This window comes from Gossypium arboreum, chromosome 3 (assembly GCF_025698485.1).
Source record: "Gossypium arboreum isolate Shixiya-1 chromosome 3, ASM2569848v2, whole genome shotgun sequence".
Lineage (NCBI taxonomy): Eukaryota > Viridiplantae > Streptophyta > Magnoliopsida > Malvales > Malvaceae > Gossypium > Gossypium arboreum.
In genome coordinates, this window is record NC_069072.1 from 86,594,492 (window position 1) to 86,617,146 (window position 22,655).

Here is a 22,655-nt window from a genome sequence, read left to right on the forward strand (position 1 = left end):
ATTGAAAATTTGGCGACATTATTTATTTGGTAAGAAGTGCCATATTTTTACTGATCACAAGAGCTTAAAATATTTAATGTCCTAGAAATATTTGAAGTTGTGACAACGAAGATGACTTGAGTTGTTGAAAGGCTATGAATTAGTGATTGATTATCATCCGAGGAAACCGAATGTCGTCGCAAATGCTCTGAGTAGAAAATCTTTATTTGCTTTGCAGGCATTGAACACACGGTTAACCTTGTCTGATAATGGTTCAATTTTAGCTAAGTTAAGAGCTAAACTGCTATTTCTTCAGCAAATTTGTGAAGCTCAGAAATGTGATAATGAATTACAAGCTAAAAGATTGCAATGTGAGTCAACTACTGATTCAGAGTATCATATCGAATTTGATGATTGTTTACTGTTCCAAGGTAGAATGTGTGTACTAAGAAATTCTGAACTTGTTTAGAAAATTTTACATGAAGCATACAGTGGTAGTTTGTCCGTCCACCCAGGGAGTGCTAAGATGTACAATGATTTGAAACAGTCGTATAGTGGTCAGGTATGAAACGAGACATTTCAGAATTTGTGTCAAAATGCTTGGTTTGTCAACAAGTTAAAGTTGAACATCAAGTGCCTTCGGGACTACTACAACCAATGATGATACCAGAGTGGAAATAGGATAGAATTACGATGAATTGCGTATCGAAATTACCCCTATCTCCGAAAAAGAAAGATGCTATTTGGGTTGTTGTGGATCGACTAACGAAATATGCACATTTCATTCTGGTACATACAAATTTTTCACTTGAAACATTAGTTGAGTTGTACATTTTTGAGATTGTTAGATTGCATGGGGTGCCAATTTCTATTATTTCAGATAGAGATCCGAGGTTTACGTCGCAATTTTGGAAGAAATTGCAAGAAGCTTTGGGTACACGGTTGCACTTTAATATGGCTTTTCATCCCCCAAACTGAAGGTCAGTCTGAGATAATTATACAGATTCTTGAAGATATTTTTCGTTGTTGTGTTTTAGAGTTTGAAGGCAATTGGGAAAAATATTTACCATTGGTTGAATTCGTGTATAACAATAGTTTTCAATCGAGTATAAAGATGGCACTGTTTGAATCTTTATATAGTTGTAAATGTCAAACTCCATTGTAATGGACCGAGCGTAGTGAGAAAAAGATTCACAGGGTTGATTTGATCAGAGAGACCAAAGATAAAGTGAAAGTAATTCGCGATAGCTTGAGAGCAGCTTCAGATCGACATAAATCATATGCAAATTTGAAACGTAAAGACATTGAATTTCAAATCAACAAAGTGTTTTTGAAAGTATTACAGTGGAAAAATATTCTTCGATTTGGTTGCAAAGGAAAATTGAGTCCGCGATTTATTGGACCATACGAAATTATCGAGAGAATAGGGCCAGTGGCATATTGGCTAGCTTTACCGTCAGAGTTAGAAAAGATTCACAATGTGTTTCATGTATCAATGTTACGACAATACCAATTGGATCCATTGCATATCATTTCTCCAACTGAGGTTGAAATTCAACCTCATATGTCGTATAATGAAGAACCAATTAGAATTTTGGATCAAGAGATTAAAGAGTTGGGAAACAAGAGCATAAAATAGTAAAGGTTTTATGGAAACGTAATGGTGTTGAAGAGGCTACATGAGAACCCGAGGAAGGTATGAGAAAACAGTACCCTAACCTATTTTCTGGTAAGATTTTCGGGGATGAAAATTCCTAAGGGGGAGAGTTGTAACAATTTATTTTTAGTCAAATCAGAACAGTGGCTTTGGAACCACAAATTGAGGTCAAAATATTTATTTTATTATTGTTTTAATGTCTACAATATGTTAGTATGATTGTGTAAAAATTTCGTTAAGAAATTTTATCATTTGAATGCTCAATTCGATAAAAAGGACTAAATCGCTTCAAGTGTAAAAGTTGTGTTCTAATAGCTAAAGGTGTTTAATAGCTATAGAAATTTAAATTAGAGGGTCTTAAGTGGTAATTAACCCATTTATGAGTTAGTGGATGATAGTGTCTTGGTATTTTGTGTAATTATTAATGTTTTTAAAGGGTATAAAGGTAAATTAGTAAATAATGATAAATTAAGTAAAACCAAATTAAGTATCATCTTTTATTTTCCTTCTTCAAACGAATTCTAGGGATTGAGAATCCATTTTTAATCTTTCAAATTTTGGCAACTTCACTTTGCTAATTTGGTATGTATTTTGTCCCGTTTTTAATGATTTCTATGTTTTTAGCGTCGTTGTAACTTAATCTAGCTAGCCTAGGGATTAATTTGCAAAATTGTTAAAGGTTTAGAGTTTTACCATTGATGAATATGTTTTTATTTTGATTTTTGATGATAGAAAATGAATGGTTGTTGTTAGATAAACAACATTTCTTAAGTGATTTTGGGTGAAAGTGCAAATTAGGGATTTATTTGTGAAAAATGAAAATTATGTGGTAAGTGTGTGAATTAATGAAAATTTCGGGCTGCTATGAGTATATTTATAATTTGGCTAGCATGGGAGTGGGTTAATTTGCGTAAATTTGCATTTTTATGAGCTAGGGACTAAATTGTAAAAATGTTGAAATATTAGGGGCAAAAGTATAAAATTGCCATAATATGTATTTGGGCTAAATTTAATAGAATGTTTAATAAATGGGTTGAATTTGATTATATAGATCAAGAAAAGCCTTGTACAGAATTAGATTGAGGGAAAAAGAAAGTTTTAGACTAGTCGTTCCATATCGTCGTTTTTGTGATTGAGCTAAGTTCGTATGTTAATAAGGATTTATATAATTGGGTTTTAAATGCTTTATTATTGAATTAATAGTAAATACGATATTACAAAAATGTTTGACGAAGATTCAGCAATGTTAAATCCTAGTTGAATCTTAGGAATAGATAGGATACAAATGACTTGTCATTAGGGGTTATTGTGTTTGGGTACTGGTCTGTACGTTCTACCGGTGGCTGAGTTATCTGGCATGTGTTGCGGATCCTCATCAGCTTGTGTGAGCAGCACCATGTAGTTACGTCTTAACCGTCAACTTGTGTGAGTAGACCCGTTGATAGCTCGAGAATGAGTATTATATGAGATATGAGATTGAGATAGCTTCGGCTATGTATTGGCACTTAGGGTGCAAGATTCCCGAGTATCTGATATTATTCCAAATGGTTCAACGGGTATATCGATGAATTGGAAGAGTATGAAATTGATACGAGTCAGTACAGGTATATACATGAACTATACAATCATTGAATCGAGAAAATAGATGGAATTCATGTCTAACCTTTCGATTGAACATGTGTTAAGTTTTAGATTTAAATTGAATTGCATTAAGTGATGTTTATTTTAATTGTAAGTTTTACTTATTTAGCATACGAGCTTATTAAGCTTTATAGCTTACTCTGTTTACTTTTTCGTGTTTTATAGTGTTTTCGAAGCTAGCTCGGATTAAGAGTTGTCAGAGATATCATCACACTATCAAACTATTATTTTGGTACTTTTGAACTTGTGTTTTTGGTTATATGGCATGTATAGGAGTTGTGGTTAATATGGCATATATGCTAGTAATTGATTTAGCCAATTGATTTGGCTTGTAAATGTGGTAAGTTTTGGTTATGTGTATAGCCATGTGATTTGGCTCAGTTTGGTATACTTGTTGTTGTATATATATGTATGCAAATGGTTTTTTGTTAGGCGGTTGGTAATTGCTATGTGAATGCTTGTTTGTGGATTGGTATTTTGAGTATCAAACGGTTGAAATTTGAGATTGGTATGCTTGTGGTTTTAGGTAAAATAATGCACAATTGAAAGTGACCATATAGGTGACTTGTGAATGTGAAATTGGTATGAAATTGAATGGCTAATTGTGATACTTATGTGTCTTGTGGTTGATGGCATTGATATAGGATGAAATGACCTTGGTTTAGATGAGTTTAAATGTCATTTGAAGATATGGTCATATGTAATTTGGTTTGTGTAGGTGAATGCAAGTTTGGGTAAGAAAGATGGCTTGGAAAATAGCTTACTTTTGTCCACATGGATGTGTGAAGGTCAGCTGACACGGCCGTGTGTCTCTTGGTGTCTAATTAGAAACCAAGTCAGTATGCTACACACGGCCCAGCACACGGGCTTGTGACTTGGCCGTGTGGCATAAGTTAGTATACCCTACAGTTTTGGCATGGCCTAGCACATGGCCCGGCACACGGGCGTGTGAGGCCATTTCGAAGGGTACACGGGCTAGTCACACAGGCGTGTGGCTAGCCGTGTGACCCAAGTCATAGAGTTACATGGGGTCAGACACGAACTGGGACACGGCCATATGATCCCATTACGAATGTCCACACGGCTGATGACATAGGTGTGCTTTTGGCCGTGTGAGACACACGAGCGTGTGTCCCCTGTATTTTGAAAAATTTTCTATGTTTTCCAAAAATTTCCTAAGTTACCAGTTTAGTCCGGAATCACTATTAATGCATGATTTGGGTCTCGTAGGCTCGTATCAGGGACTGTATGATTGATTGTGAATGACTTTATTTGGGAATGGAAAATGTATGTGAAATTTATGAATGTTTATGAAGTAAGTTCGGTAATGCTCCATAACCTTATTCCAGCAACGGATACGGGTTAGGGGTGTTACAAAACCACTACCACTCAATCGGTACGCACAAAAAAGTAAAATTTATCGCCTTTCGCTCACACGAGGGATCGAACATAAGACCATAGGCAAGCTAACATCTTACCACTTGAACCAACAGACTCATTTTGATATAAGTTGACTGAAAATATTATATAAGTCAAGCCATTAAAGACAAGGCTAGGAACAAAAATAGCAGAATTTCCAAAAGTGAGACTTGAACCCAAGACCTCAAACACACACACAAACCACTTAACCACTGAAGCAAATACCTATTTACGATAGAATTCATAAAAATAGAGTTTAATAAATCAAGGCGTTACAATTTAAAACTCATATAAAGTCAAATGGTTACCTTTGGTGGAAGAAAAACGAGCTTTGACGCAAATCCGAAAAAACCCACGTTTGGAGAAGATGATGTAGATTATGAAGTTTTTGGGTGATTTCTTGGTTTTTATAAAGTTTTATGGTTCAAGGGTGATAGAAATCAAAGAGGATTAGGAATTGGAGTTCAAAATTGATTGGAACAGTATGAGAGGAAAAGGGATGACAAACATTAGTTTGGGGGTTGTTTTTATATGAAATAATTTAGAGAATAGGGGTTTTTAGTTTTAATTTTAAAATCTGGTTAAATTGCTTCATAGAAACTCTAAGTTTTTACTCTTTTACAAATTAGTCCTTTTTACAAAATTAAATTTATTTAGAATTCATTTTCAGAAATTGATTTAATTTTCTAAAAGCCATAATTGAAAACATTATCGGTATATCATGTTGCAAAATTTCGAGGGTAAAATTCCTAAAATACCACTAAAACTCCTAGGCCCTATTTTGGGGTGTTACATGTAGCTATATGTTTCTATTAGATATGATTGTGACCTTCGATATTTTAACAGTTTGCTCGATTTCATATCACAGCTGTCAGTTTTACGGTTCGCTCAATTTTTTATTGCGACCATCGATTTTCTAACAGTTTGTTGATTTATGATTACGATTGTCGTTTTTAAAGCTCGCTATGTAATAACCTAATTTAGGGCCTAGTTGGAATAGTGGTTTCGGGACCACGAATTCGACATAGTAAAACTTGTCTTTATTACATTTTTATGGTTTACAATTTTATGGAATGATTTTGTGAAAATTTTGTTCGAAAATTTTGACATTTGAGCACTCAATTTAGCAAAAAGGAATAAATTGTAAAAAGTGCAAAAGTTGAGTTCTACATGCTAGAGGTGTTTAATTGTTATGAAATTTTAAATTGAAGGTCCTTAGATGGTAATTAGACCATTTGTTAAGTTAGTAGACAAAAATAGACATGAAGTATGAGAAATTTTATGTTTTAAGTTAGGAGATTTTGGTCATTTGGCTAATAAATGAATTAAAAATCAAAATAAAAGCCAATTTTTGTCCATCTTCTTCCCATGGTCGAAATTCTCTAGCGGGAACCATAGCTAGGGGTTTTTCATCTTCCAATCTCGATTGTAAGTCTGTTCTAGCCCCGTTTTTAATGATTTTTATGTTTTTGAAATCCTTGTAACCTAATCTAGCTATTTCAAGGACTAATTTGAAAGAAAATCAAAGTCTAAAATTTTACCCATGAAGAATATTTGTGCATTTTGATGTCTAATGGTAGGAATTGTATGTTAGATGTAAGATAAACAACTTTTGCTAGGTGATTTTTGATAAAAATGTCAAAAAGGGTTTCTTTGTAAAAGGTCATAAAATGGGTAGTAAAAGTGCGATTAAATGAAAATTTTGGGTTGTTATAAGCATGAAAGAGGTTCGGCTAGGCTTGAGAATCGAAAAAATTGAATCTATTTCAATTTACAAGCCTAGAGACCAAAGTGTAAAAATGTCAAAGTTTAGGGGCAAAAATGTAAATTTTCCCTAATGTGAATAGATCAAGAGAAACGAGGTTTGGACCTAGATCGAGGGAAAAATAAAGTGTTTGACGATTAGGTCCTATTTCTACTATTTTTGTACCGAAGTAAGTTCTTATGTAAATAATGCATTGTTTTAATTATTTTTTAAATGCTTTATTATTGTATAAATTGTGATTGAATCATGGACGTATTCAATAAAGTTAGGACAAGCGTGAAATCCTGGTTGAACCTTAGGAATAGATAGGATACAAATGTCATGATATTAGGGTTACAAAGACTATGTGTAAGACCATATCTGGGATATGGCATCAATATGAGACTTTGTGTAAAACCATATCTGGGATATGGCATCGATATGAGATTTCCTGTAAGGTTATAGATGGGCTATTGGCATCGATACGAGATTACATGTAAGACCATATCTGGGATATGGCATTGGTATAATACCGTGTGTACGGAACTCCCAAGTATCCTTTAGTATTCCAAGTGGTTCAAGGGGTAATTTAATGATTATGTCAAAGATAAATTGTGTGTAAATCCAATTCCAGATGACTCAAGTATGTACGAAAAACTCATATGTGATGAGCTCGTTATGTGATGATCCCTCGATAAAGTTATGATTGAGTAAGTTATGATTATAAGATTTTAATAATATTTATGCCAATTATCATCTTGTTAAGTGTATGTTAAATGTTGGTTTATGATGTTTATTATTTGCATGGGAACTTATTAAGCTATATAGCTTACTCCCCTTTTCTTTCCCTTGTTTTATAGTGTCACCAGACTAGCTTAGGGATCAGAGACTATCGAAGATCCACTCACACTATCAACTGATTATTTTGGGTACCAATGAATTTGACATTTTGAGTTATGGCATGTATAGGGACTTGGTTATTTTGTTATGTGTCATAATTGAATTGGCCAAATGTATTGGCTTATGTTGATTGATAATTCATTTTGTAAATTGCCATTGAAATTTGGCTAATATTGGTTTAAGTATATATGCATGTGATGATGTTTTCATGGATGTGGAAATTTGCATGGTTTAAGTTGATAAGTAAGTGATGTTTGTATGTGGTAAATGGTAGCATGTGAATGATGTGTGGATGTCTTGATTGTGGCTGAATTGGTTGAATGTAATTGTTTGGATTGGTGTTATGTTTTGTTGTGTAGGTGAGTGCATAAAAGGGTGACAAAATGGCGGGTAGACACATGGGCGTGTGTGACACATGGCTTGCCCTATGGGTGTGTGTTCTGGCCGTGTATCCCTTGCATCTTAATTGTTGCAAAACTGAATACTCAGAATTGAGCACACAGGCAGAGACACGGGTGTGTGCCTCAGTCGTGTGGATGACAAGGCCTCAGGCACGAGTATGTGCCCTGGGCGTGTGAAGTCTGCACCTATTTTTTGAAAAATTATAAATTTTAAATCAACCACATAGCCTAACACACAGGCATGTGACTTGGCCGTGTGTATTCAATTTGTGTTTGGGTGAAAAACAGAGAGTTACACTAGTTAGGGACACGGGCGTGTCCCAAGCCACACGGGCGTGTGGCTCTTAAAACATGAAAAAATTTTCTAAGTGTTGTGAAATTTTCTAAAGTTCTCAGTTTAGTCCCGAACTGCTTCCAATGTATGTTTTGGACCTCGTAGGTTCGTTTTAAGGACGTTACGAATGTTTGTGAAAAGTTTTAAATCTGGATGAAAATTTACATCTCGGTTTTGTGTGATTGCTTGTGTATAAGTCTGGTAATGCCTCGTACCCTGTTCCGACGTCGATTACGGATAAGGGATGTTACACGCTAATTTCTTCGACAAGGTGGGGAACAAATCTTTACTTACGAAAAATATAGTTCGTATTATTTTGCCATACAATTTTGACTCTTTTACCACACTATCGGATAACCAAACTTGCTCAGTAAAGTTTCAAGTTAAAACTTATATAGTACAGCTCCAAATTACACGCTTCACACATGTGAACTTGTCTAAGAAGAGTCATTTTATAATTCTTCTTCGACAAAGTGAGAGATAAATTGTTATATATAATTATAATAAAAATAACCCGACCCGAAATTTGATCCGATTAATCTCTTATATAATAAAATTCTAAATACCCTCTTAAAGAAAACGACACTCCAAATCACCATTATTGGATCATCTTCTGCCCTGCTTCTTGAAACTCCCTTTTTATTCTCACTACTGTTGATAGTATGTATCAACAGAATTTATGACAGAGAGGGTGGTCTTGTCGTACTGGTAAAACATGAGTAATAATTAATAAGACATAGGTTGAATTCGTATTAACATAGTTATTTGTTTTTGAATTTATAATTGTTAATTTTTTTTTTATTTACGTTGTCAACACATTGGTGATTCCTAGCGTTGAAAATTTATACTGTTAACTCTTGCTTCATTTTCAAGTAGAAAAAAATTAGGCATTGTCAACCCATTTCAGTGTTAATTAATAAAGAATTGTAGTGCTTGCTTTAAGTGGTTTTCTGTATTTAAAACTATTTTTGCCTTGTTGAAGATTTTGGATTAAGTTTGGCCATTTGTTCCATCAAAATTATGCTCTGGACCCAACTTCTGTCTGGTTGTCTGTCATTAACCTCAAGCCTTAGGCCGCCTCATCTTTTCCTTATTTTCTATGTTCCCGAATCGAATACGTGTTCCTTTCGCAATATAAAGCTACTTCCTTTGTAACTCCCTTCACATTTTTCCAACATCCTTGGTTCTAATTCTGTGGGCACACCCATTTTGGTTACTTCATTATCTTGCTCAAAAGTGTCTTATTCATTTTCCCCTCAAAACCAGGGAAAAACAGGGAGATGAAACTTGGGTCATACTGTCACATAGCTCTCTTTCAATTAATTGATTTCAATCACTCCCATAACCCCACCATTCAGAAACAGGCTTTAAAGAGAGAAGAGCTTGTTTTGAGTAAAAATATTATGAGGATTCTCAATTAAGAAAAAATTACATTTTACCTCTTTTACTTTAAAAATTAAATATATTTGTCTCTATATATTAATTAAAAATAAATCGATTCTTTTAGTTAAAAATTATATTTATTTATATAATTAAAAATTGGCGTTCTTGATGGAATAATTAAATAATGATATGTGATATATAATGTATACTTCATAATGATGTAGATAAATTAATTTTAATAGTAGAAATAAATAAACTTTTAATAAAAATAACTAATTTATTTTTAATTTAATCTTAATGAATTAATTAATTTATTTTTAAATAAAAAAAAGGTTAAAATATAATCTTACTCATATTCCATGATAATTTTAGAGGTTGTTAACTTAATTGCTAAACAGGCACACCTGCACACTTTGCCCTTAACTGACTCACCTTTCCATTAAAAATTTATAACCAGCGCATCATTCCATCTAGCAAGCATTCCCTCTTTTTAACAAAAGTCAAATCACCTTCCTCTCATTTATTTCCCCATTATTATTATTATTTTTATTTCTATGTTTTTTTCCCTTTTAGAATTAGTGCATAATGTCCAAGTTTTTATATAGTGTGTTGGCTACACATGAAGGTTAGGGAATATCATCATTCATCAATATTCAATACTTATCTTATTAATCAATTTTCAGTGCAAGATCTTACACGATCTGGTTGTGTAAGCAGAACCCATATGTCCAAATGGCCACATTAGTAGGATACAAAAAAAAGGCAAAGAAAAGCAAACACCTTTGAGCTTTTAAGAGAAGAAAAAACTAATAAAAAACAAACGGTAGAATAAGCTTAGAGGAAGGAGGCCCCCACCCCACCCCACGATGGAGAAATGAACGGCAAGAGAAATAAAGGAAGTTTGGGGAGCAAGAATCTGCAAAAATACACTCATTGTGTTCAGATTTTCGCACCTCTTTTAAGTAAAGTGTTAGAATTAAGTGACCAAAATTCTTATTTAAATAAAATACGATGAAAAATAAAATAAAAATAAAATTCATATAGAACTAGACTTCTTTTATTTTATTTTAGAATAAGGTTTTAAACCTTATTAAACTCCATCTATTTTATATTGATTAGGATAAGGTGTTTCAATCCTACTAGAATATGGCTTTGCAAGCCTATAAATAGACATAGTCTATTCCTCTTGTATTTGAGTAAAATTTTTCGACATAGTGAATTTTCTTCTCCTCTCCCGTGGTTTTTTTCCGAAAGGGTTTCCACGTAAAATTTATGTGTTCTTTATTTTATTTATTTTATTCTATTTATTTTTCACAAATTGGTATCGAGCTTCCGGTTATTCATCTCGATCACGGTAATGGCGTCTTTGAAGTATGAAATTCATTGTTGGATCGCAACACCGATTTGCGTTGTGGCAAATTAAGATGCAAGCGCTCTTGCAGATGGATCTAGAGGATGCCCGCTAGGATAGATAAGATGCCTTGACATTAACAGATGAAGAGAAGAAGCGTAAGGATCGAAAGGCATTAACACAATTACATCGCATTTGTCCAACGAAATTTTGCGGGATGTGATGAAAGAGAAAATCGCCACGCATTATGGAAGAGGCTAGAACAAATATGTATGTCGAAAACTCTAACAAGCAAGTTGCATATGAAGCGGCGTCTTTATGCTCATCGTTTGGAGGAAGGTGCGTCGTACACCGAACACTTAATGTGTTTAAAGAAATTCTCTCAAACTTGGAGGCCATGGAGGTTCAAGATGATAAGGAAGATCTAGGGTTGATTCTACTTTGTTCGTTGCCCGCCTTATTCAACCTTTAGAGACACGATTTTATATAGCCATGAGTTTCTCACGCTTGATGAGGTTTATGATTCTTTAACCTCGTATGATAAGATGAAGCATCTTGTGGTTAAACCCAACTCTCGGGAGAGGGTCTCATTGTTCGTGGGAGACAAGACCTAATATTGATGATGATCGTGGTAGAACACAGAACGGAATCCTCGTGGTAAATCTAAGGGTAGATCGAAATCTTCAAACAAAGGTAAAACTTGCAACTTCGCAAGAAGAAAGGGCACATTAAATCTGAAAGTGCTATAAGCTACAAAATAAGATTAAAAGGAGGCTGCGAATCAAAAGGAAAACAAATTTAAAATTCGGTGAAGGCGATGTTGTAGAAGACTACAACGATGGTGAACTTCTAGTTGCTTCATCAATGATTCTAAAGTAAGCGAGGTGGATACTTGATTCAGTTGCACCTTCCACATGAGTCCCAATCGGGATTGGTTTACAACTTATGAAACAAAGATTCAAGGTGTTGTTTTGATGGGAAATAATGCTTCATGTAAAATCGCAGTGTTGGAACAATTAAAGTTAAGATGTTTGATGGAGTTGTCGAACACTTAGTGATGTGCGGCATGTTCCGAATTGAAAAGAAATTTAATTTCGTTGAGTACTCTTGATTCAAAAGGGTACAAATACACGCTTGAAAGTGGGGTTTTAAAGATTTCCAAAGGGTCCTTGTTGTGATGAAAGGGCAAAGAAAGATTGCCAAGTTATATGTTTCTGAGGTTCTCTCATTCTTGGTGATGCAATTGCCGCCTCTTCCTTGTCGGATGATGATATTACTAAACTTTGGCATATCGCCTAGGGCATATGAGTGAGAATGGCATGGCGAAATTAAGCAAAGAGGACTTCTTAATGGGCAAGGAATTTGCAAACCGAATTTCGTGAGCACCTTGTGTTTTGGGAAGCAAAGAGAGTTTGATTCACTAGAGGAATCCATAACACGAAGGAAACGTTGGAGTATATCCATTACGATCGTGGGGCCGTCCAGAGTGCCTTCGAGAGGTGGAGCTAATTATATGCTAACCTTTATTGATGATTTTTCCGAAAAGTTTGGGCGTTCTTCCCGAAGCGAAAGCGATGTGTTTTCCACATTTAAGTCTTGGAAAATTATGATTGAAAAACAGACGGAAAATGATAAAATACCTCCGCATGCACAATGGCTTAGAGTTACGCTCGATGAGTTTAATAGATTGTGCAAGTCGGAGGGATCATGAGACACTTGACGATTCGTCATACTCCACAAAAAGCGGCGTTGCGAGCGAATGAACGAACGATCATGGAGAAGGTTCGATGTATGTTGTCAAATGCCAACTTACAAGTCATTTTGGGCGTAGCGACCTCTCTGCATGTTTTTGATCAACCGATCTCCATCCGTTGCCATTGAGAAAAAGACTCCACAAGAGGTATGGTCCGGTAATCCCGCTAATTATTCGATTTAAAGATTTTTGGGTGTCTCCGTATGCTCATGTTGATAATGGAAAATTGGAACCGAGATCCATTAAATGCGTTTTCTTGGTTATAAAGTGGTGTAAAAGGCTATAAGTTATGGTGTCCGAAAATAGAAAAGTTGTGATTAGCAGAGATGTTGTTTTTGATGAAACGCTATGCTACCTAACTTATCTCTTAAAGACTCTTCCAATAAAGAAAACCAAAAGCGGTGGAGCATCGATTAATCTGAAATCAACTCCTCAAGCCAAGACAAAATTGAGAATAGAGTTGCTTCTTCACCGCAATACTCTATCGCCAAAAACAGGACAAGAAGAGAAATTAAACCTCTAAAGAAGTATGCCGAGGTTGATCTAGTTGCTTATGCTTTAAATGTGGTGAAGATATAGATGCGAATCAAGAGCCATTTAATTATTCGAGGCGATTAGTGTGAAGACTCGTAAAAGTGGATGTTTGCTATGCAAGAGGAGATGGAATCACTCCACAAAAACAGAACATGGGATCTTGTAAAACTTCCTAAAGGTAAAAAGGCATTAGTTGTAAATGGGTGTTTAAAAAGAAAGAAGGGACTCTAGGAGTTGAAGAACCGGATATAAAGCAAGGCTTGTTGCAAAGGGTTACTGATCAAATTCGAGTGGACTTCACAGATGTGTTCTCTCCGGTTGTTAAGCATAGTTCGATTCGAGCTTTGCTTGGTATTGTTGCCATGCATGATTTGGAGCTTGAGCGGTTAGATGTAAAACGCATTTTGCATGGAGAACTTGAGGAAGATATTTACATGCAACAACCGGAGGGTTTTATAGTCTCGAAAAAGAGGACTATGTTTGCTTCTTTGAAAAAGTCCCTTTACGGTTTGAAACAATCACCAAGACAAGGGTACAAGAGGTTTGATTCCTTTATGACTTCTCATGATTTCAAAAGAAGTAGTTTTGATAGTTGTGTCTACTTTAAGAAAAAGTGATGGTTCTTTTGTGTATCTACTTCTTTATGTTGATGACATGTTGATAGCAAAGAAAAGATAAAGAGAGATAAGAAAGGTTAAAGCCCAACTAAGTGAAGAATTTGAGATGAAAGATTTAGGACCAACAAAGAAGATACTTGGTATGGAGATTCTCGAGATAGAAAAGCAAGTAAATTGTACCTAAGTCGGAAGGGTACATTGAGAAAGTTCTTTGCGAGTTCAATATGCGAGTGCTAAGCTCGTTAGTACTCCTTTAGCGACCCATTTCGGACTTTCATCGGCCTTATCTCCTCAATCGATAATGAGATTGAGTACATGTCACATGTTCCATACTCTAGTGCGAGAGGATCTCTCATGTATGCGATGGTTTGTTCACGTCCGATTTATCATATGCACGATCGGTCGCGCTTAGCGATACATGGCGAATCTCGGTAAAGAACACCGGAAAGCGATTCGGTGGATTTTAAGATACTTACGAGGCACTACTAATGTTTGCTTACGCTTTGGAAGAACTAAAGATGGAGTTATAGGGTATGTTGATGCTGATTTTCTTGGAGACCTTGATAGAAGAAGATCTCTCACGAGTTACGTCTTTACAATCGGAGGTTGTGCAATTAGTTGGAAAGCCACTTTGCAAACTACGATCGCTTTGTCTACCAATCAAGGTTTGAGTACATGGCGATTCGAGGCTTGTAAAGAAGCTATTTGGTTGAAGGGACTATTTAGTGAACTCAATGAAGACCTTCAAATCGGACAAGATTTTGTGACAATCAGTGCCATCTTTCTTACAAAAGATCAAATGTTTCATGAGAGAACAAAACACATTGATATTCGGTATCATTTTGTTCGTGATATTATTGCTCGTGGTGATATTGTTGTGAGCAAAATTAGCACTCATGAAAATCCTGCAGATATGATGACTAAGTCACTTCCTATAACCAAGTTTGAGCATTGCTTAGACTTGGTTGGTGTTCATTGTTGAAGTTAAACCCTTAAGGGTTTTTGGAAGAGGTGAAGAACTTGTTTATTGAAAGTTCGCGATGAAGAACTTGTTCATTGAGAATTTGTGTCAAGGTGGAGATTGTTAGAATTAAGTGACCCAAATTCTTATTTAAATAAAATACGATGGAAAATAAAATAAAAGTAAAATCCATATAGAACTAGACTTCTTTTATTTTATTTTAGAATAAGGTTTTAAACCTTATTAAACTCCATCTATTTTATATTGATTAGGATAAGGTGTTTCAATCCTACTAGAATATGGCTTTGCAAGCCTATAAATAGACATAGTCTATTCCTCTTGTATTTGAGTAAAAATTTTTCGACATAGTGAATTTTCTTCTCCTCTGCCCGTGGTTTTTTTCCCGAAAGGGTTTCCACGTAAAATTTATGTGTTCTTTATTTTTATTTATTTTATTCTATTTATTTTTCACACAAAGCAATCATATTTATGTGCATAACTGATATGCACCAATGCCCCCAGACATATTCCACCTGCAATACAAGTTATTGCCCCTCATCTCAAGATAGTGCCTTAGTTTTATTTGTCTCATTTTTTTTCTTTCAAGTAATAACTTGCAAATCATGGATACATTGATTCTTTTTCCCTTTTTGTTTTTCCATTTGAAAAACATGTGATGGAGAAAAGAAAGAAACAGATTCCATCTATTAGGGGGAGGGATAATAGTCAAAATTTATAAACTCAGATTCACAAAAGCAATCAGATATTTTAGGTGTTTATAGGAATAAAAAAGGTAAGAAAATATAAAAGTTCATTCGAGTAGTATCCCTATTAAAACTATAACAATGCCACGTTTGTGTTGAATAGTTTTTCATGTCATGCATGTTCTTGGGGTCACAAATAAAAAAGGTTGCTGAGGAGGTCAGAAAGAAAGAGATGCATGTGGAGGGGTGAAAGAGGGCTAAAGAGAAGGGAAGGTGAGGGGTGCAAGTGGAGGTGCTTGGCGCGAAAGTGATGGAAACAAAACAAAACAAAACACGGGGTTGGGGTTTAGTGTTTTGTGGGGCTTAGCCTACGAACCGCATTGGGGGACGGGGTCTTAGAGGTTTGTGAGGGGAGAAAGGGTTGTTTTTTCTTTACTAATATATATATATTGCATTTTGCAGAATCTAACAAGGAAAAGAAAGATTGACATGAAAACCATTTGGTAAGCGGCTGAACAGGACCCCTTTGCCTAGTTGTTGTTGTTGCTGCTGCTGGTATTAATTACTGTATTTGTCTTTATTGCTTTTTGTTATTCAATTCTTTGTTAGGAAGCTGCTCTTTATGACCTTTGCCTAGACTCATTTCTTTCTCTTCCTTATTATCGCTCTTTTTCGTTGCGGTTATTTGGTAAAATTACAGATTATTGTCCTCTTTTAATCTCTCTCTTTGTTTCTTCGATTTCTTATTTGATTTAATATTTCAAAGATCTTCTGTCTTGCTCCTATTGTTGGGTTTTCTTTTCATCTCTCTCTCTCTCTCTCTCTCTCTCTCTCTCTTTCTCTCTTGAGAAAGGAGAGGTTAATAGCTCAAGACAGCTTTTTTTTCACCCGGGTTTTGTAGTATAGTCCTTTTATCTTCTTGTTAAGAGTCTTTTAGATTGATCAAGAATTCAAGGTCTTTCATTTCCACCCGTTTGGTGAGCCTTCAAGGTCTGTTCTTTCATGTTTATTTTTTGCTTGATCGGTTGATGGTCAGATGAGATGGATGACTTCTCCCTGTTTCTAGTTTTCTTGAAATTGTTGGTTGTTTGGTTTAATAGGGTCTTTTTTTCTCTTTCAAAGTTTCGAATTTTTTTTCATTGTTTAAATCTGCATATTCTTTTGGGGTCTTTCCTATTTGTGTTTAAAACCTTTACCTCTCTGATCTCTTTCCATTGGTTGGTTTATTATTGAATCTCTCTTTAGTAAATTTTCTTTCTTCTATTGTTTGTTTCTGTCTGTATGCTTATGCCTTTTGTTCTATATGGCGCAGCAAGGAAGCTTGAACCTTTATTAATGTCTGGTTTGGTTCTGTTCCATGGTTGGATATCTGCTGTTAGTGGATGCTCTTTATTGTTTGATTTTAATTCTCCCTCAAATGTTTAGAAATTTCCTGATTTAGTTGCACAGTGCCCTTTTGTGTTTCCATGCATTTCTGACCGAGTTTAGAATGGTAGTTCAATGTTTGTGTTTTCTTTGTGGTTCTATGTTGATAGAAAGCTTGCATATTATTTGGTAGTGTGGATTATCGATTTCAAGTACTTATCCAAGAAAGGGTGAAAAGAATTTCAAGTAAAATTTGCATGCATCACTCCCCCTGATGATAGTTTATTAGCAACAATTGGTTCTTTAATGTCTTCGAGGCAAAATATGTCACTCTAATACGATTAGAAATCTGGAAATTGATTGAAACATATTTTTTTAATATTTTGTTGTGTGTTTTTATTTGCTACTACTTTGTCTAGAATCATTTTGAGGCTACTGTGTTCTTTTCACTTTGTTGTGCCATTTGGTTACTTACAATTTTAATTGGTATATTCTTCAGGACTTTAGGATAATTGTACGGAAATTCATACAAGTCCTAATGCAGGGGCAAAGGGGTACTGTTGGTTCCTTGCCTGAAACCTTTGATCATAGCTCTACATCAAGTAATGCTGTTGCTGAACAGCAGGATTGCTGGAATAATATTCGAAATCCTATAGAAAACAGATTGCCTGATTGTTTGCTGTCAACCAATGACATGAACATTGGATATGCGAACTTTATGGGTCGAGAGGAGCAGCTTGGTAGATGGAGCTTGGTTGATGTTAACTCTAGTGGCACACAAAATGAGGTTAGCCATAACGAGTGGAAAACAGATCATAGGTGGTCATCTTCTATTAGTGCTTCTGCAAATGCTGGTCCCAGGTTAGAAGGGCGGAGGTATGAACAGAACTCTTTATTTTCCCAAAGTTCTAATTCTGATACTGTTTCTCAGAATCTGAGGTTAAATGCCGGATTAGCGGGTGTTGATGATAATAGCTGTCAAGTTACAGAGCGGCTTAACCTCCATAAGCCTAGTGGATCTGAGAATGAGCAGAATTTACCGGGCACTGGTCCTGAAGCTTTTCTAGTTTCTTCTGGAAGTGGTGGGTATGTGGTGGATGATAATGATAGCAGACCTGGCTGCTCATATGAGGGTTGTCGTGCATCATGCAAAAGAAAGGCTCTGGAAGGAAATGTTGGGCAGTGCTCTTCTAGTGGAAGTTCTGGCTACTTTCGTAGTGCTGAAAGTAGTGCATGGCATGGCATTTCTGCTAGCTATACTGCAGGAAGCAATGTGAATATATCTCCCCCCTCAAGACAGGTGCACCCGAGACTTGGATTAGATGTCAGAGGATCAGCTTCTAACAGCATTCCCGAACAGATTGTTTTGCCACCAACTGCAGAGAGCTCACACAGGAATGTCCATCTGAGAATAAATCCTTCAAGTATACAGGAGCCTATTGCTTATCCGATATTTCCTTCTGGTGATATGTCCTGGCAGTCTGTTTTTTCTTCTGCACAACAGCCATCAAGGCTTTTTCCAGCTAATCATTCTCTGGAATTATGGTCGGCACCAGTGGTACATAATGCAAATTCTGAAAACCCGAATGTCATAAGCCATGTTCCATCTTTGCTGCGAAATGGAGGTTCTGGTTCAAGAATGGGCAGTTCATCAAATTCTAATCCTTCTGCTGATAGAGATGTACCACGTGCAAGATACAAATCAAGAAGCATGGCTAGAAACATATTACATCATCCTATGTTTGTTCCTGCACCAGAATTAAGAACTTTGGTTAGAAATCCAGTTTTAAGCAGTGGAAATATAAGTTCTCCTGGAAATGTTGCCTCTACATCTCATGCAGGCTCAAATAATGGTGCTAATGTTACGTCTGCATCCACCTGGGTTCCTCATCCCAACCCCTCTTCACAATACCCCCAAAGGTTGTCTGAACTTGTTCGTCAATCACTAATGTCTTCTCTTGGCACTGAATCTGGAGGCCAGAGCAATCATTCTTCACTTCCTTCAGGACCTACTACTTCTCCGGAAGCGATGCTGCTTTCCTCTCATGTAGCTAGTCAGGTTCCCCATCGTCCATATCCTAGGTCATTGCCATGGTTGGGGAGACAAGATGCTGGTTTTGTTGGAATTCCCCACTCATTGCGAACTTTAGCTGCTGCCACTGAAGGCAGAAGCAGGCTTGTTGTGTCTGAGGTCTGTACTAGAACTCCATCCTTTTTTATTGTGATTGTTTCTCTGGTCTTCTTCAAATTCAAACAATAACAAAGAACAATCCTGATTTCCTTAATATGATTACTACTTGATTTGCTGCCAATCTAGTTGTCACTGGATATCACATACCTGGTTTTAGAAATAGAGAACTCCTTCCTTGTTTGATAGAGCAATCCTAATTGTGGAGAATATTGCCCTTGGGCATTGTCATCCAAAATGCTTGTACTAGTCTATAGATCAGTCAATCATGTGCTGCACTTTATTCTCTATTTTGATTAGCCAAAGCTAAATGCCACTACTTACCTGCAAATGAGACTAATATGGCCTTAGTAAAGATCAATTCAACTGGAACTGACCTATTTTTTATGGAGCAGGTTCGCAATGTATTGGATCTCATGCGTAGGGGGGAGAACTTGCGGTTTGAGGTAAGGATTTTAATAATTATGGTGCAATTTGATGCAATTCTACTTCACCAACTGAAACATGGAAGCAAGAAAAATAAATGTGCCTTCTCTTTTATTGTTCGTTTGTTGCTATGTTCAATAGGTAGCCATTCTTCAAATTTGAGCTGCTATGGACTTAAAAGTGGTTATGTATGGACTTAAAAGTGGCTATGTAATTTAAGACCAAGTGATGTTTATGGATAAGAATTTTCTTGTGCTCCAAGCAAGTGGGATTTTCTCTTCTAATTCTGTTTGAATGCAGGATGTTATGATCCTTGATCAATCAGTACTTTTAGGGGTAGCTGATATTCATGATCGGCACAGGGATATGCGGCTCGATGTTGATAACATGTCATATGAGGTAGTATCTATATTCTTGACATCTACTATCCTTTCCATGTTTGAAAATTCTCACACTTGATTTGTGGGTGATAGGAGTTATTGGCTCTAGAAGAGCGCATTGGTAACGTAAGCACTGGGTTGAGTGAAGAAACTATATTAAACCGTCTGGAACGACGAAAGTACTCTAGTGCACCGGGAGCTCAGTTAGAGGCAGAACCATGTTGTGTTTGTCAGGTAATGACTTGTATCATCTGCATTTTCTTTACTAATTCAATGAACCCCTTGTAAATTTTTTTACGAACATGCAGGAAGAGTATAATGATGGAGAAGATATTGGGACACTGGAATGTGGCCATGGCTTCCATGCTGATTGCATTAAACAATGGTTGATGCACAAAAACTTGTGCCCCATCTGTAAAACAACGGGTTTGACTAAATGAGGCAATTAGTCCTTCCTTGGGTCAGGGAAAGGGACCGGCATGGCTTCTTCCATTCATCAAAACTTGATGCCTTCCAAGTGTGCTGTATGCAGCGAACAGAGGAATTAATTTTTACTTCCAACTATGTCAAAACAAAGTCATTTTCTGGGTGGATGACACAAATGTCTGAAGCACTGGGAACACAAAAAGCTGGTTTCAACATTTTTCATTTTCTATTAGTTTTTATGTATGAATTTTTAGCCCATCGGCGACATCATAGATTAACGGATGATGGTTTGATAGCAACTTTTAACTGAAAAGAGCAACGATGCTTGACATTGAAGGTCTGAAAGCAATCTCCATGGCAAAGAGGCAGCCATTTTTTTCTCTTGATTGAATAGAGGCAGGACATGAGAGATGGCAACAATAAGCATATTACCATACAAAAACTAGCAATGAGCAGCGATTAATAGAAAAAGAATAGAAACATATAAGCAACTTATCAATGCCCTTAATCTTTGACATAGATCACAACGGTTCAAAGGTGAAATTCGGAATCGGGAAATCAGGACCACTATAGTTCTTGAGACGGTTCGATTGAGATAACAATCAATCCACTTGGGATAACAATAAGTCGTCTCTGGATGTGTCTTCGTAAATACCATAGTGTTGGGTTCTACAATGACTTTTAAACCTGGAGTTTCCTACAACTGCCTGGTATACTGATCATCTCCCACATTAGTAACGACCCTGGAGAACTTTACTTTTGGAGAATTGGATTCTTCAAATATGGCCACAAACGATGGGTAGTTCAGGTCTGTTTCGTTTTGGGTGCAGTTCCATCGATTTCGTCTAAGAATAGCACTCATTTCCGTGTCATCGTAGCCTAAGTCACAAATGAAATTGATGTAATCTCGTGTATCCATGTCATAAATGAGTCCAGGATCTAATGCTTTGTTGGGGTTGATATGACCAGCACCATAATCAAGAGGTGTTGCAGGAGTAACATATGATTGATTTGTCAAAGTAATTCCATTCTTGTTGATGGTATAGGCAGTGGTCATCAAGGCTGATTGTTGCTGTTGGACTCCAGTTAGGGTTCATTGCCTTCAGCCACTCCGGCTACATGTGGGGTTGCTATCAATGTGCCCGAATTGAATTCATAATCTGTCACCAAATCATAGTCACCTATTCTTATTTTTGGAAATGGTGGGATTGCAGTAAGAATGTCCAAACCAGGGAAATAAGGTCTAGTTTTATAATACCAGGGTTATAGGAAATGTTGGTAATGCAAAAAATATGGTTGCTGGAATCTAACCGTTACAATATGATTGTTGATTTTTTTGAACCACTTTACCCATTTGGGAATCCTATAAATAAGATTTATTTCTCATTTTTTTACAAGCAACAAATTCAGAGCTTCCATTATTCTTTTTGATTCTCTCATATTTCTTTTCTCTAAAACTTTGGTGTCTTACTAAAGTTACATTAGATAAAATTTTGTTTAGGAGATTGAATTTTAAGTGGGACCGTCTGTGACCCCTTCAACCTTTACTGAAAATTGAATCTAGTGTGATTTTTCTAACTACCTTTTTCTGACTAGCATTAAAGCTTTATTTTTATCTTATTTCTTGATTCCTCAAAAAAGAGGAATATCAATTGTGTTTTATCTTTCTCATTTGGGTGTATAGATTTGGAAGCATTGTGTTAAGTTTGGGAGGCAACGTCCATTTTCAATTACACCGATCAGGGTGAAATCACTTCTAAGGCAGTGGTTCTCCATGGCGCAATATTTATTTTTTCATTTATTTTTCCCTTATTATTTGCACTTGTCAATGCTAACAACTTTGTTTTGTAGTAGTAATTTTCCAACAATTTAGAAGTGATTTACCTACTACTGTAGAAACAATGTCTCTTGCCATTAAGAAATACATTCCTGATCTATCCAAACTCGAACCACTGCACGGAACCAGCTATTGGAATCTTCTGAAGCATAAGAAACGAGACATGTCCTTGGAGGAACTGATTAGCCATATGAAAACCGAGGAAGCGAATCGTCTTAAAGATAAGGATTCTATCACTACTAATGAATTATCTTTTAAGGCTAGCCTTGTGAAATCTTCTTTTGTCCTAAACTTAACAGGTTTAATAATGATGAGAATTCAAAGAAGAAATCCAAGCCTCAATCCAAGAAGTTAGCTAACTTTAAGAAACCAGGAAAGAATCAAATACCCAACAACCTGGTGAGTTGCTATATATACGACAAGCTAGGACACAAAGCATACCAATGCTTTCGATGCTTTGACCACTTCGGGAGTCACAATCAGAATGAAAACAAACCACTAGCGCATTTGATTGAAGATCTAAACGAGATGGTTGTCGTTGTCGTCTCTGAGTTTAATGTGACAGCCCTAATTTGACTCTAGTCGAGAAGTGGTTTCGGGACCACAAAATCGAGTCACAAGAATAATTAATGTTATATTTTATGCCTATTATAAG

At 36.0% G+C, this 22,655-nt stretch overlaps 1 protein-coding gene across 4 annotated transcripts; it reads left to right on the plus strand.

Moving 5' to 3' along the window:
* The first annotated feature begins 15,194 nt into the window (after window positions 1-15,194).
* LOC108464328 (probable E3 ubiquitin-protein ligase RHG1A) lies at window positions 15,195-20,508 on the plus strand. 4 transcript variants are annotated; one of them, XM_017764575.2, is made up of 6 exons: window positions 15,195-15,933; window positions 17,243-18,934; window positions 19,327-19,377; window positions 19,658-19,756; window positions 19,831-19,971; window positions 20,046-20,508. In XM_017764575.2, the coding sequence occupies exons 2-6, from the start codon at window positions 17,282-17,284 to the stop codon at window positions 20,175-20,177; spliced, it is 2,076 nt and encodes a 691-aa protein (XP_017620064.1). In that variant the 5' UTR covers window positions 15,195-15,933; window positions 17,243-17,281; the 3' UTR covers window positions 20,178-20,508. The 4 variants fall into 4 exon arrangements, with proteins under 4 accessions (XP_017620064.1, XP_017620063.1, XP_017620066.1 ...); XM_017764574.2 differs by having other exon boundaries at window positions 15,195-15,881; XM_017764577.2 differs by lacking the exon at window positions 15,195-15,933 and adding an exon at window positions 15,968-16,066.
* Window positions 20,509-22,655: the final 2,147 nt, after the last annotated feature.